The following is a 15,260-nucleotide window of genomic DNA, read 5'->3' as shown; positions in this document are numbered from 1 at the left end:
AAGGCCTAAGGAGCAGGCTGGCCCTTGGCCAACCAACCACGCACAGCAAGTGGTGAGGGCAGGATGAGGAGCTGTGCCAAGAGGCTCCTTGAGCACCTCTGCTTTGCAGCCTGCTCTGGGCCCTGGCAGCCAGGGCTCCAGTGACAGCAGAGCCTTGTTCTGACAGGGGCGGGGCCTCAGCCAGGATTGCAAATTGAGTCCAGCCTGGAGTAGGCCTCGGTCCTCCTAACGCACTTGTGTCCGGGTGGCGATTAGCTGCCTGCTCCTCTCCCGCTGCTCACTAGGGGTCTCTGTTCCCCCAGGTGGGCCCCTGGGGGCAGGGCGGGTGTGTGTGTGTGTGTGGGGGGGGGGGGGTTACAGGGGGGAGAAGGGCTCCGCCTGCAGAGGGCTGGCAGCACTAAAGGCTCCTTCTGTTCCAGGTGCCTGTGAGCTGGACAATGAGGCTGGCCATGGCAGCTCTGTTTGTGGGCCTGGCGATGGTGGTCACCGGATTCCAGGGGAAGGAGGAGCTGTGTGCGCCCAAGGCTGTGAATGCCACGGATACTGACTTCTGCAAGTAAGGCTGGTGGGAGCCCAGAGCAGCTGGGCAGGGGTCTCAGGAAGGTGTTTCCAGAACAAGGAGCACGTCCTCCTAAGGCAGCCTTTGCAGACAGGCGAAGACTGAGGCCCCTTGAAGCGGGAGGGCCCTGAGGAAGAGGACCTTGAGCTGGGCCCCTGCTTCCAGCAGCAGCTTTCCGGGACGGGGTGGTATGTGGATGTGGTCGGCTCCTCCTGGGGCTCTGAGGGGCTGGCCTCGCCCACCTTGCTGGGACCCTGAGACCCATCCTGCCCTACAGTCCCAAAGGCTCCCTCCCCCTACAAAGTGGCATTTAAGGAAGAGTGGCAGCTGGAGAGCTGGCTGTTTGCTTTTCAGTAACAGGCCCCAGGGGTGCTGGGACAGGCTGGCCTTCCAGGGGCGTGGCCGCCGGTTGCTGTCCAGGGAGCAGGCTGGGCTCTGAGGCTGGGTTTTTCCTCCAAGGGCACAGCGTCTCTCTGCTACGGCTGTGGCTGCGTGGAGTTGCAGCACCCTCCTCACAGACCTCCTCACAGACCGCGGGTTGGAAGGGCCAGTCTTCCGTGTCAGGGGTCATCCCGAGGGCTGCCCGGGCGCGTGGCCGCCACCCCGTGGCCAGTGTGTCTTCCCACTGAACCAACAGAAGAGAGGGAGGAAGGCGGCTCCTTACTCTGTCTTCTTGTGTAATTTGAATTCTCACAGACATTGCTTTTAGAAAGAGAAGTACATCCTTCCCCTTAAAGCAGCGGTTCTCAACCTTTGGGGGTCGCAACCCCTTTGGGGGTCGAACGACCCTTTCACAGGGGTCGCCTATGACCATCGGAAAACACATATATAATTACATATTGTTTTTGTGATTAATCACTATGCTTTAATTATGTTCAATTTGTAACAATGAAAATACATCCTGCATATCAGATATGTACATTACGATTCATCACAGTAGCAAAATTACAGCTATGAAGAAGCAACAAAAATAATTTTATCGTTGGGGTCACACAACATGAGGAACTGTGTTAAAGGGCTGCGGCATTAGGAAGGTTGAGAACCACTGCCTTAAAGAGTTAGGTAGTTGAAGCCCCCCCGCCCCCCCCAAAAAACAACAACAACAAATTCTGCTCCTGTGGGTACATTTGAAACTCTAGCAGACAGTTCTGGGTGAAGGTTCATGTGGAGCAGGAGGGAACGTGCTGCCACCCTGTGGGCGCCGCCCTCCTGGTGCTCTGCTGAGCGGAACCTTCTGGGCAGGCTGCTTCCTCTGGGAGGCAGAGGTCAAGGCCCCACCACCAGCTGGCAGGTCCGCTGGGCCAGGCAGCAGTACCAGCCCCATGCCCCCCACCCCCATGTCGCCCACACTGTGGGATGCACAAGAAATGCTCATGTGTGTGTGTGTGCGCGCGCGCGCGTGTGTGTGTATGTGTGTGTATGTTTGTATGTATATGTGTGTGTGTGTGTGTGTGTGTGTGCACATGCGCACACACTCCCTGGAGTTGGCTGCCCTGCACCCCAGCTGCCCGAGGCTGTACCCTGTTGCATCCAGACGGAAGCTGGTGGCCCCTGTTACATGCCAGGAGTTCTGCTGGGGCCTTAGATGCCTTGACTCATTTGATTGTGATCATGAATCTTCCAAGTATTAGCATCCTCATTTCACAGGTGAGGACTCTCCAGCGATTAAATCACCCGCCCATGGTGCCGACACAGCTGACAGGTGTCCGGACGGGGATAAAATCCCTCACCTGACTCTGCACTCATGCTCTTTCCCCACCAGCTTTGGGCTGCTGACCCCATCCAGGGCCCGGAGCGTCTCCAGTAAAGGGGGGGAAAGTTGTCTTAGCCCGTTGGGGCTGTTATAACAAACTGACAGAGACTAGGGGGCTTATAAACAACAGAAATTTATTTCTCAGCGTTCTGGAGGCTGGGAAGTCCAAGATCAAGCTGTAGGCAAAGTTGATGTCTGGTGAGGACCCGCTTCCTGGTTCATAGACACCTGTCTTCTTGCTGTGTCCTCACACGGCAGAAGGAAAGAGGGATCTCTATGGGATCTCCTTTGTAAGGGCACTAATCCCATTCAGGAGGGCTCCACCCGCATGACCTAAGCACCACCTGCCAATATCATCACACGAGGGGCTAGGATTTCAACATATGAATTTGGGGTTGGGGGATACAAACATTCAGACCATAGCAAGAGCCATTCTTATGACTCCCCAGAACACACCAACAGACCCCAGTTTGAGAAACACAGACTTCCAACACTAAAGCTGTGTGCTAGGCAATGGCTTCAGGCTGTGAACCATTGTTGCAAAACGGAGACTTTGTCTTTGTTCCTGCTGAAGGTTTTTGTTTGTAAAAGATCATCACAGAATGTGAGCACATCTGGACACAGGGAACCCTGGAGCCGGGATCAGTAGGTCCTGTGCTGGGGCCCCTCCCCAAGAAACCCACTCAGCTCAGGTTTCCAACCTATGAGAGACACCCCACCCTCTCCCCCTACCCCCTGCCCCACCGCGCAACCCACAGCCACTCCTCTTGTGGGCATTTAGTCTAATAGGAAATTCTTGAAGTTAGAACTCAATACTAGAGGTATTGATCTGTGAAGGAGGAATTTTATGTACAGGGACAAGCAGTGGGAAACATTTAGAGAAAAGCTCTTCTAGAATAATAGCTCACCTACTCCCGAGATAGGCCAGACCAGACTGACAGAAACACCGAGTCAGAACCCTGGCTCCACCTCAGAACCAAAAGAACCATAGTTGTCCAACCCGCGCCTTTTGGGTGATTCCACTCAATAATCCTCTCTCTCTCTCAAAGCCCTCTCTTTTGTGCTGGAAAACTCCACCCTTCGGAGTGTGTCCTAATCTCAAGAAAGGGGCTATCTTTTATTTATTTATTATTTATTCATTTATTTTAGAGAGAGAAGCATTGACTGGCTGTTCCACCCATCTATGCATTCATTGGTTGATTTGTGTATGTGTCCTGACTAGAGATGGAACCCAAGATCTTGGGGACAGATGTCATGCCCCACCCCACCCCACCCCCGGATCTTCACCCACAGCTGGGTGTCCACCTCCATTTGTCAATTCCTCCTCAGGGGCCTTGGTTCTGGGCCCCCACTTTCAGGGAGGGTCTGTTGCAGACAGACCCATTGGTCTTTTTTTAAGTGTGGCACCCCACACTGTCCTGTTGAGAACCATGCAGTAGGGGGTGGGGTGCCCACAGAGACCCTTCATGCCTCTGTGAACGCAGCCTCATCTCCACCCTTGCTTTCGGGCAGCTGGAATTTTGAGCCGTTTCCACAGGCACAGCTGGGAAGCTCTTTTCCTCTAATCCAATTCTTACAACGCCGAAGGGTCAAACAGAAGCCTGGGGAAGCTGAGTGACTCCCTGGGGAAGCAGTGTGGTATGGGAAAGTGCAGACAAGCCCGCTGCAGTCGCTCTCTTGCTGCACAACCAAGGACCCGGAACCCAGGCGGCTGCACACACTGGCTGTCTCACCTTTCCTCCAGTTGTGGCTCGGCTGGGCGTCTCTGGCTCAAGGTCTCTCAGGAGGCTGCAGTGAAGCTGTCAGCTAGGGCCGCAGTCTCATCTGAAGGGTGGGCTGGTGGGAGACTCTGCTTCTGAGCTCGCCCATGTGGCTGTGACAGTCTTGGCCACCTGTCCAGGTGGCCTCTCCATGGGCTGTTTACACATAGCAGCTGGCTTCTCCAGAGCAAGGATTTGAGAGGGGGAGCATGAAAAAGAGGACCTCCAGGCACAAGCCATCATCTCCTTATAATTTTGGAAGTGACATCCCATCACTTCTGTCGTATTCTCTACTAGAAGCAAGTCGCTGCATCTGGCCCCCATTCAAGGGGAGGGGATAACACAAGGAGACGGGGCTCACTGGGGGCATCTTGGACCCTGTCTGCTACACCCATGTCCCCTTTCCCGCTCAGTCCACTAATTATGAGACTCTGGGCTGGTTCCTTAGCTTCAGTGTATTCAACTGGGAGATGAGAACAACAACAGTAGCTGCTTCAAGATATTGCTGTGTGGAATGGAATAATATTAGGTAATGTACCTGATCTATTGGGGTGATCCAACAATGACACTTCCTTTCCCCAACCCCCACCCATCTCTCTTGCAATGCCAGATAATGGCCAAGTTGGGACCAGAGTCTCTGCTCCTCTCCCCCAAATTTCTTGGATGCACCCTCATCTCCTCAGGAGATCAGGCGATGCCCCACCTCTCGGGGTGGAGATTGGAACGTGTCCCATGTAAGGAACACTATGAGTGGAACGGGCACTCGCTGCAGGACGATAGCCCCTTCCAGGTTTTTGAACTTGAGTGCAAGGGTGTTTTCACTAGATTTCATTTCTGATTCAGTTCATCTCAGGTTTGTCCAGATGTTCTTTTAGGCTGGTTTGATCACCTGAATTGTTAGTTACCAGCATTGGGCCATTCAGAAATCAAGTTTGCCTCTGTCCTGATCCAAGCCTCCGGTAAAGCTGCTCCTCAGGACCCTTGGCTTGCCCTGCTGTGGAGTGGCAGGAGGGCTTCACACCCGCTGGCCGTGCCCGTGGGCGTGATGGGGCTGGGCCACTGACCCTGGCCCCCGGCACATACATACCCTGCCAGGGCACCCCCAGAGGCTCTCGGCACCAACCAAATGTCAACCTGCTGATTTTGCGTCACTATTTTAGCACTTGCAGCAACTCTACGCGGATAAAAACAAGAGACCTGTTTGTTCCCCGGGGAAGGCCCCTCTGGTCCTCAGTTTCCCTCCTCCCTGACCCTTGGCCTTTCCCAGTTCAGTGCTGTGTGATGAATCTCTCTCAGCCTCAGTTCTCCTGAGATGCAGCGGCAGGGGCAAGAGGTGAATCAAACCAAATGATCCTTGAAAGGCTGCTGTGAGGATAAATGAAAACCTGTCCTCTGAAAGTTCTTCAAAAGCTGTTAAAACCACACCATCCCAAAGCAATGGCTGTAAGCTTGTGAAGAGTTACGAGTTTGCTCAGCAAGCCGGCGGTGCAGCTAAGTGGTGAATGTCCTGCCTCAGTCGGCCTGAGTCCTGGCATTGGGGTGCTGGCCTGAGGGGAAATCTCGCATCTGGCGAGTGTTGCAGGCTCCAGCTGCCTTTGCCCAAGTTAGGGCCTCAGAAGCCCCTGGAAGGGTGGGGTCAGGAGGGCGAATGTGGGGCTCCTCACCAGGGCGTTGTCCTTGCCCTTCTCCCAGGTTCAAACTTCAGGAGCTCCCCCTCCAGCTCTACTACCCAAATCACATTTCCACCTGGGCCTCTTCAGGCGTCACGCCTGGCAGGAAACCATGGGCAGTGCCGGGTGACCCACGGCGGGCTGAGGAGCTGGGCTATTTGGAAAGGCTGAGGACATGCACCTTCTCTCTCAATGTATCATCTTAACCAAGTGAACTGTTGACCTGAGATTAATGTACCTGTTGAAAGGGCTCCTGGTGGCTACCTGGGCTCAAATCTACAAACAGAGCCTGGCAGCTGCTGCCAAACAGGAGCCTCTAGGGAGCTGCAAGCCACAGCTCAGGGAGAACCTCCACTGAACTGCCCGCTGCACTGTGTTCCCGCCATCTGAGCCAGCCTTATAGAGGAGTCCCCTGACTCGTCTTTCAACCAATAAGACTGAGAGTTTTCCTGTCCAATTAGAGCTGCACAGCTATATCCTCATTAGCATCTTCCCCAACCAATCAGAGCAGCTCCATTCTGACCAATCAGGACAGTGCTTTTTGGACCAATCAAATTGTGAGGATTTGGAATCCTCTTTTGCTTGAGAACAAATTAGTCAGGGGCTGCGGGTGGGGACTTCTCTCCACGTAAGTCAGCTCCCCTGTAGCTCAGCGAGCACACGTTCTCTTTCCACAGAAGACCGGGTTTACCCCTGGCTGGAGTGAAGATCGCTGAGTGGAGCAGAGCTGTGTAGCTGGGAAGGGCCCTGCCACCTCACACCCACGGGTGCCTCACAGCCAGGCTGTTTCATAATTGAGATGTAACACTGTTGAGCTGTTCCACAGCCATGCTGTGTCACAGCTGAGCTGTTTGCACTGAATAAAGTCTCCTCCTTCACCACAATCCATATTGGGGATTCCAGCTAGTGTTGAATTGGCACCAATGACCATCAGTTGACAAACCCTAGGGAGACCCTGAGTCTTTGTGATAAAAAGTGACAGAAGGACGAGGAGGAAGCAGCAAGTAAAAACAAGGCACAAAGGTTTTTGTAAATAATCGATTTGAAAGCCTGGCTTACATCCCTGAGTTTTAAACACAAGTGAGCCCTTAGGGCTCCCCCTGGTGGCATTGTGGGATCAGCCCTCCCGCTGAGCCCGATCCTCGCAGCACTCATGCTGTTCAGACCCTTCTCAGGGAGAAGGTAGATAAGTAAGTACATAGCACAGTCTTAGTGATGAGGTATTTTACTCCCTGAGAGATATTTGCGTTTTGAACCTGCAATGAATAGTAGGCCAAGGTATGGACAATATCTAACCCAAAGAAGTGGATTATTTAAGTGGTGGGATTCCAAACATTGAGAGGATCTTAATTGTAAGGGAAGAAAACAGATTGTGCCATGAAGAAAGCTGTGTTAATTTGCTAAATATTTCCTTATGTAATAAAAACATTCCAAAAAAGCAATGTTTAAATACGATTCTTATAATCGTACTTTAAAGACACTGATCACATCTGGCCCCTGATTAGTTTGCCTAGGATATATGTTCTTTTTGAGAAGAAAACACTGATGATAGCTAACACTTTCTGACTGCTCTGTACTGATCCCTCACTTTACTCCTCGAGCCAGCCTATACATAGATTCTATTAGTGTCCCCATTTTACAGGTGAATAAACTGAGGCACCAAGAAGTCAGGTGCCTCTTAGGCCACACAGCCATACAGCCACACAGATAGTGGCAGGTCTAGGATTCAATCCCACTTGACTATACAATTCCCAACAGTGTTAGACTGAAACCTTATAAACCCCAGGCTCCCTAGAGCCCTGACATGGCCCAACCACTTCTCTCTCTCTCTCTCTCTCTCTCTCTCTCTCTCTCTCTCTCTCTCTCTGCAGGGGCCTAGAAGTTTTCTACCCAGAGGTGGGGGAGGTCAGCTGCATGGTTGTTCCGAGCTGCAACAGCTACAGACAGAAGATCACCCTCTGGCCCCCGCCGACAGTCAAGTTCCCGAAGGCCTCGGAGGTGAGTGAGCAGGCCTGGCCTGGAGGATGCGCCTGCTCATCTGAGTGACTAGAAGCTGTGTGCAGAGCCATCTGGGTTGGGTCTGGTGGTAACAGATGGCTGTTGCCATAAGCATGTGCCTCCTAAGAGCAGCCCCCCAGCCTTGGAGAAGTTTGGATGGGTGGGAGGGTTGCAGATTGGGAGAGTTTTGTCAGGGCTCAGGGGCCATCTGCTCGGGCCTTTCCCTGCTTCTGCAGCCCCCGAGCCCTCAGCCTGGCCCCTCAGTCGTGAGGACCAGCTGCCGCGTACTTTGGAGTCTGCAGAGAAATGGAGGAGAAAGACAGGTGTGGGGAGTTCTTTCTCAAGGTGCAAGGGGCCTGGGCTTTCAGAACAACCTTCTGGATGGGGAGGAGCTGGTGTGTAAAGGCAGCACGTCTGGTGTAGGCTGAACAGCGGGGTCAGTGTGCCTTGACTCGGTTATCACAACAGGAAACACGCTCACCCCAAGTTGCCTAAAATAGAAGATTGGAGCACTTTAGGAATGGGAAGTAACTATGCCTCTTACTGGGAAATGATTAGCACCATATTGATCTGGAAGGTTCCCCTGGTTTGGGGAAGGGCCATGGGACTGGGAAGTGGGATGTGGCTGCTGCTCCCGGTGTCCAGGCCATGTCCTAGGGGAGCTGCTCCGGGTTCTGGGCGCCGTTTGCTTCTTCCTTGACTCCTGGGCCAGGCCGAGCCCCCAAAGCATCCGGGGTGAAAGGTGACCTTCACTATGTGCTTTGTTTTAGTGGGAGGTGCCGGTGTCCACCCAGGGACAAGGACTGATGTGTCCAGGGCTCAGGCCATGAATGGGTGGAGACAGAGGGCCATGATCAGGAAGGGACCGCAGGGGCACCGAGGCCAGCCTTTGGGTCTCCTGGGCATGTGGCAGGGAGCGGCCACAGCGGGCTCTTCACCTGTCAGCGCAGCCTGGCCCTCTGTCAGCCAGGCAGAGCGAGAGTCAGTTCAGGGTGGGGTCAGGTAGGGGTAGAGGATAGATTTTTCTCTCTTTCTTGAACTGTTTTTCACTATCGGGGGCCAAATAGACTGAGACATGTCTCGCAGTTTCCGAGGCTGGGAACACGAAGTGTTGATAGGCTATCGTGTTTGCAGATGTGACAAGAATCCTTTCCTCTGGGAGACGGAGCAAGCCAGTAACAAGGAGACCTTCCAGGTCGCCTCCCCTCCACCCTCCCAGTCCTCTGTACACGCAGGCACATGTGTCATCATGCCATGGGCAGGCGGGAGAAGCCAGGGAAATGGTCACTGTGATTCTAACTCCAGGGGATGGAGGGCTGAAGAAGTAGGGCGGGAGCAGAAGAGTGTAATGTCGCCCGTGGGAAAGGACTCTCACCTCACCACTAATTCACCCACCCTCGCGTTTGTCACTGAAGGAGTGCGGAGGTTGGGCCAGATGATTTTACAGCCATTAACTAGCTGTCCCAACAGGGATTCTCAGTTGGTTACTCATGCTATTGCTGCGGATGTCCACTAGATGGCAGTGGAGACTTTTCTGAGTACCTGGTGTCCTTGGGAGGGACAAGTTGGAAGCAAGTTTGGACAGTCTGCGTTTGATGGGATTCAGTTGATGCTGATGGTCCTGGGGGATGGGCACTTGACGCAGAGCGGTTATGATCCCCTCCAGATGCTGGGGTCTCCCACCCTGTCTCATCCCGGAGGCGGGGGAGGAAGAACATCTGGACATTTAGGAAGGGCACAGAGCTGTGGTTAAGAAAGCCAAGGAGGGCAGAGATCGCACAAAGGGCGGTTGGTTGAAGTGGTGGAAAGAAATAAATAAAAAGGAGTTCTGTGCTACTATAGAACTACACACTGTGGAAATTTGACCTTCGAGAAGGCAGATTCAGTTAGACCTACCCAAAGCCACCATTCACCAGGTAGTACCCACTGTATGCTGAGTACTATTCATGTGTCATCTCGTCTAATGCTCTCATCAAGTCTGCAAGGTACGTTTTTCTTTAATTGAGATTATTAGTGGCAAGTGACAAGAAACAACTGAAACTAGCTTGAGCTCTCCCCCCTCCGCCCCCCCCCCCCCGAAAAAAAAGAAGAAAGAAAGAAAAAAAAAAGAAAGGAAGGAAGGCATTACTGTTCACAAGCTGAAGACTCCAGGGATGACTGTAGGCGTTGCTGTATCCAGGTGCTCAAACAGCATCACTAGGGCTCTATCTATCTGTCTCTTTTCTCTATTTTTTTTTTCTGTGCTGGCTTTGTGTATAGACTCTCCTTGTGATGACAAAGACCACCCTCAGCAGCTTCCGATTTGTGTCTTACTAGCTCACCAATCCTAGTGGGAGTAGCTTGACCCTTTCCAACCATGAAAAGTTCCAAGATTTGTCCCACTTGCATGGCATGCCCAGCCCTGAACCAAACAGTGAGCTGGGCACCCACTCAACCTACGAGGGCTGAAAGCAGAAGGGGTGCTCCCCCAGAGGAGAAGCAAGGTGCTGCTTACCAGAAGGGGCAAGGTGTTGGGTTGGAAAAGTAAGAAAAGTTCCTACAGGAGGAAGCACCCAGGCCCCGTGCAGCACTGGGAAGTGGCAGAGCCAGGGTGTAAGCCAGGCCTGCCCATCTCCAGAGGCGTGGCCCCTGGACCGCTGGCAGGGGCTCTCAGGGAGATACTGGGGTGCTGGCACATTGGGGGGGGGGGCTTGCTAAGGGGACGCGTTCCTGGGACAGAAAGGGCAGTGGTTCAAGGAAGGTGGTGGAGAGGAGGTGGAGACAGGCCAGGAAAGTGGGAGGGGAAATAGTCCTAGTGACCGAGAAGAGGATAAAGGGATTTCCTCTGGGCCCAGGGCCTGATTAAAGCAAGGCCACCAAAGCAGTGAATGTCCATGGACTGTACAGGAGGAACGCCCCCCCCCCCCCACACACACACCCGAGGCCCTGGAGAGAGGCTTGCAGTGGGCACAGGATAGAGCCTCTGTGCCCACCAGAGGGCTGTGCCTCCATGCCGGGGTTCTTGTTTCAGCATCTAGAAGGGTTCAGCAATCTGGAGAAGGCGCTGTGTGTAACTTAATAAAGAGTCCAGAGACGAAACATAATTTTGAAAGGCATTTGGGAGTCAGAGGAGCTTTAGCTAAAGAAACTAAGATCTCCTCGTCTCAGAACCCCATGCTTTTTATTAACACAAATTGTCCTGAGGTGAGGCAGAGATATACACATTAAAGGGCCAGGTTTCATTTACAGAGTCCATTGTCAGATTGAAAGAATTAGCCTACGGCTGTTCAGGTGTTTGGCCAGTAGGAGGCAATAACATGTAGATTAAGATGCCCTTAGAGGTCTGGCAGCAAGCAATCATCCCTATTCAGGTTTGGGGAAATGCGTTTAGCCATTCCCAACAAGTGACAACATATGTGGCTCAGCCCTTGTTGAGTTCCCAAGTTCCATCAACCTTTCGATGAAACTCTTGCAATTATGGCATGCTGGAACTGGCTTCCGGCACCTCCACACCTTTGCTTAGGCACTGCCCATATTTGGACCCTGCACTCTGGGACACCCTGCCCCCACCAAAATGTTTCCTCCTCCAAGAAGCCTTTCCTGACTGCCTCCCTCCCTCTGGGATCCACCCCCATTCCTAGCTGATCTCTTCTTTTTCTGAGCCTTTTTAATGTCCTCTACACTCCAAACTCAGAGTTCACTTCCTTCTGTTTTGTATTGCGGTTGTATATTCGTAGCTTCAGTCAATTTATAACAAGACTGTGTTGTATTTCTTTGAAGCACCCACAGCCCCTAACAGCATCACACACCCCATGTTGGCTGACCAGGTGACCAAGTGGCTGAATGAATGAATGAATGAATGGCAGGTGGAGTGTGAGCTATGAGACATGTGAGCCCAGTGGGCGTCCTGGGTCATCTGAAGGAAAGCTGCTGAGCCGGGGGGGGGGGGACCCCAGGCCAGCATTTGTCTCTCCCACACGCAGGTGGGTGAGGCTGAGGGGTGGGAAGTGGGAAGCAGGGAGAACTAGGAAGTCAGGTGGGTTCCTGAGAAGGCGAAGTAATGCAGGGAAATATGGCCGGTCCCTGTGCCAGCAGCCTCTGAGGGCTGAGAAAGGTGTTGAAGTAAAAGGCACTTTGACAAACAGCAAGAGGCAAACATCTTAAAACGCATCCCTTCTCGAGCCCATGAAAACGGAAAGCTTCGAGACTGAGGCTTATTCTTCACCTTGAATTGAAGCAGCTGGAATCCTTTTGAAGTAAAAAAAATTGCCTTTAAGTGGGGAATGTGCATTGCATTCAGGGAAAGAAACAAAGACCACAGGAGCTCTGTCCTGCTGTCCCTCGGCTTTCCAGTGAGGGCGGCGAGGCCCTAGGTTCCCTCCCAGGGGCGGGGGGGGGGGGGGGGGGGTGGGGGGGGGGGGGGGGCAGGCAGGTCCCTGCACCACCTGCGTCTGCAGCGTCTGTGTTGCTGGAGGCCTAGCCTGGGGGGCCTCCGCAGCCGGAGGGGCAGATGGACTCTTCCAGGTGCAGAGCTGGCAGAGGTGAGGACACGGAGTGGTCAGCAGGGGCCGACCGGCAGGGGTCAAGTCAGACAGACAGCTGGGGGCTCCTGCACGGCCAGGCTCGGGGACAGCCTGGCCCTGCTCTCGAGCAAGGGGGACCCGAGCTCCGGGGCAGTGGGTAAGGTCAGGTCAGGGTGCGGACTCTCCTCGGGGGGGAGGGCCACCAGAGGCCCAGTGACAGTTGAGGGAAGAATCAGATTGATTCGCCTGTCACCCAGTGCTTCGCACAGGAACGGATCAATGGCACTAGTTGTCCTTACAATGAGAGACTGGCTTGTAGTCTGAAGGGTGGGAGGTGCAGGAGGACTTGTGTTTCACTCGCTTCCCAATCCTTGTGGGGGCAGGAGGGTCCTGGAGGCCTGGCGAGTTGGAGGTCCCGGGGCAGGAGCTGGTGAGGTAGTAACAGAGAGGAGGGGTGATAGCTGGAGCCGGCCTGGGAAGGCGGCACCCGCACCTCGATAAGGCTCACACGTCATTCTATCCTCTGTCCCCGGTCCAAGTCTGCTGAAGTCACCCAGCCGTACCCCACCGCAGCCCAGCCCAGCGGCTCAGCCATCTGTTGTGGGGGTGCCGTGGCCACACTGGACCAGGTGAAAGAGGAGCCACGCTCCTCAGCCTTTCTCACCTGGGCAGCGTGACCTTTCGGCTGCAAAGGAACTTCCCCTGCGGGACTTCTCAGGGTCCTCCCAGCAGCGCCGGGAGCTGGGCAGAGCGGGGATGAGCCATCCCCCCAACCGCAGGCGGGGCTGCTCAGAGCCACACTTGCCCAGGCTGGGAAGTGGAGGAACCAGGCCCCTGCTCCTTGCCAGCCTGATGAAGCGGGCCGGACACGGGGTCAGGGGTCATTCGTGCATCTGCCCCCGGAGCAGATCCTGGAGGAGCCCTCCTCTGCCCCTCTGCCCACACTGTTCCAGGAGCCAGGGACGCAAACAGAACCAAACCCAGGCCTGCCCTCGGCCCCTCGGATGCAGAGTGTGAGCTGCGGTCCTTGTTAACAGTGGCCTCAGAAGCCTGTGTGATTGACTGTCGCTCCCTGGCGCTTCAGCAGCAGCTGTTGGGCCTTGATCCGCGTTCCCAGTCCCCTTTGTCCCCTCCACCCTTCCTGTCGCTACACGCCCGCTCCAGGGTGTGCAGAACCGGGTCAGCCCCGGCCCGGCCCGGCCCCGCTTGCCTCCGGGACCTTTGGAATGAAGCCGCGGTCCAGTCCCTGGCGCGCCTGGGCGACCGGATGTCTCCCACCGAGCAGCCAGCACATGTCCGCCAGGAGCGCCCAGGCCGGTGCTGGGAAGCGGGTTCCAGATGTTTTTCAGATCAAATAATGTTTCTTTGAAAAACCGTGTGGGCTGCTCCAGGAGGGGCAGATGGGACCCGGAGCAGCTCGGTGGGTCTGCGTCCTGGCTGAGTGACCTTTCGTCACTCGGCATGTCCGTGGGGGCTCCTCGCATGTGCGGGTCTGCTCACTGCCGTCTGTTGAGAGTGTGAGCAGAGGCTTCTGGGAGTTAAAAATAGCTGCCCAGCCTTCATCGGCGCCATTTAAATGGACAAACGCCAATTTTGAAGGCAGCAGTGGCTCGCCGCCGGCTGTCACTGGGCAGGGAAGGTGGTGGCCCGAAGAGTTCAGACAAGGCTTTGAGGATTGTAATGTCCCTTACGATTTGCTCAAGCTTGTAGACTTGGGGGTGGGGGAGGAGAGGAGGCAGGGAGGGTGCGGGGGAGGTGCTGTCGGGCGAGCAGCTGCCGGTAGTCCACTGTAGGCAGAGGGCCTCCTGGAGGGTGAGGGCCTGGGGGCAGGGGGGGGCGGCTGCTGGGCGGGTAGTGGTGGGGGGGCAGTTGTCACATCATCTGGACTTTGAGGGGATCTCTCTCTCTTACCAGGGCACCCCAACTTGCGACAGCACGTTGTCCTGTTTCAGAGCCCCCCTGGCCTCACCGTGGCCGTGTGGAGCGAGCAGGAAAGGTATGGCGTCTCTGTTTTACAGACGAGAAAACAGAGCTCAAGGGAAATTATGTATCTATTTATTTTTCATAGATATTTTTAGAGCAGTTTTAGGCTCACAACAAAATTGAGCAGAACGTACCGACATGGCCCCTTGCCCCCAACAACCTCCCCGACCCCCCTCACTGTCATCTCCCGCCAGAGGGCGCATTTGTTATAACGGGTGAGCCTGCGCTGCCAGGGCATCATCACCCACAGTCCACGCTGGCAGAGGGCTCGCTCTTGGTGTCGGACCTTCATGGGTTTGGACAGACATGGTGACATGTACCGACCACTACAGTATCCTGCAGAGTCGCTTCCTGCCCACAGACCCTCTGTGCTCCGCCTTCGCACCGTTCCCTCCCTGCTAAACCCTGCAGCTGCTGGTCTGGTCACTGCCTCTGTGGATTCCGCCTTTTCTGGGGTGTCGTAGTGTAACCCTACCGTATGTGGCCTTTCAGATTACAGGGAGCCTAGGCTACAGCCTGGGCCTCCTGACTCCAGTTCCAGCACCTTCTTCACCATCCGGGGGTCTGGTAACACTGTCCATTTTTGGCTGAGCCAGTGAGTGGCCCGCTGTCCCGGCTTAGCTTCTGTGTTGGGCTGGGGTCTCTTCTCCGCGTCCAGCATGGAGAGAGAGACGTGAACCGTTTCTTTTAAGGAGGAGGCGCTTTGGGGATTTGAGAAAAATGAAAAGACAGACACAAAAATGGAATAAAAGCTTGGGCCGGGTGTGGCATCTGCCCTCTGATGGAGGGACAGACACAGAGAGCGTCAGCACCGCAAGCAGATTTATTAAATACTCAAGTAACAGGGAGTTACATCACATCTGGGTGGGCCTTGAGTTCCTGGCGACATCATGAGATCCACCCCCTAACACTGGGCGGGAAGGTCAAACTGAGTGGCGCCCCGGTCTGTTGAGCAGGTCGGGCCCCCAGGGCGTGGCTCTGCCTTCGCTCTGAGTTTCAGCCGACATATTTAAACCGAGTGTTTGCTAGCGGTCC

General features: G+C 54.6%; 1 protein-coding gene across 2 annotated transcripts in view; it reads left to right on the top strand.

The window, feature by feature from the left end:
- Window positions 1-203: 203 nt before the first annotated feature.
- PEBP4 (phosphatidylethanolamine binding protein 4) overlaps window positions 204-15,260 on the top strand; it is a 189,727-nt gene continuing 174,670 nt past the window's right edge. For both annotated transcript variants that reach the window (XM_036311794.1, XM_036311793.1), the window contains exons 1-3: window positions 204-302; window positions 420-556; window positions 7,614-7,740. In XM_036311794.1, coding sequence (XP_036167687.1) covers window positions 438-556; window positions 7,614-7,740 — 246 coding nt within the window. In that variant the 5' untranslated portion in view covers window positions 204-302; window positions 420-437. The remainder of the gene's footprint in view (window positions 303-419; window positions 557-7,613; window positions 7,741-15,260) is intronic.

This window comes from Myotis myotis, unplaced genomic scaffold (genome assembly GCF_014108235.1).
Source record: "Myotis myotis isolate mMyoMyo1 unplaced genomic scaffold, mMyoMyo1.p scaffold_m19_p_6, whole genome shotgun sequence".
NCBI classification, from domain to species: domain Eukaryota; kingdom Metazoa; phylum Chordata; class Mammalia; order Chiroptera; family Vespertilionidae; genus Myotis; species Myotis myotis.
This window is presented reverse-complemented; position numbering and strand designations above follow the sequence as displayed.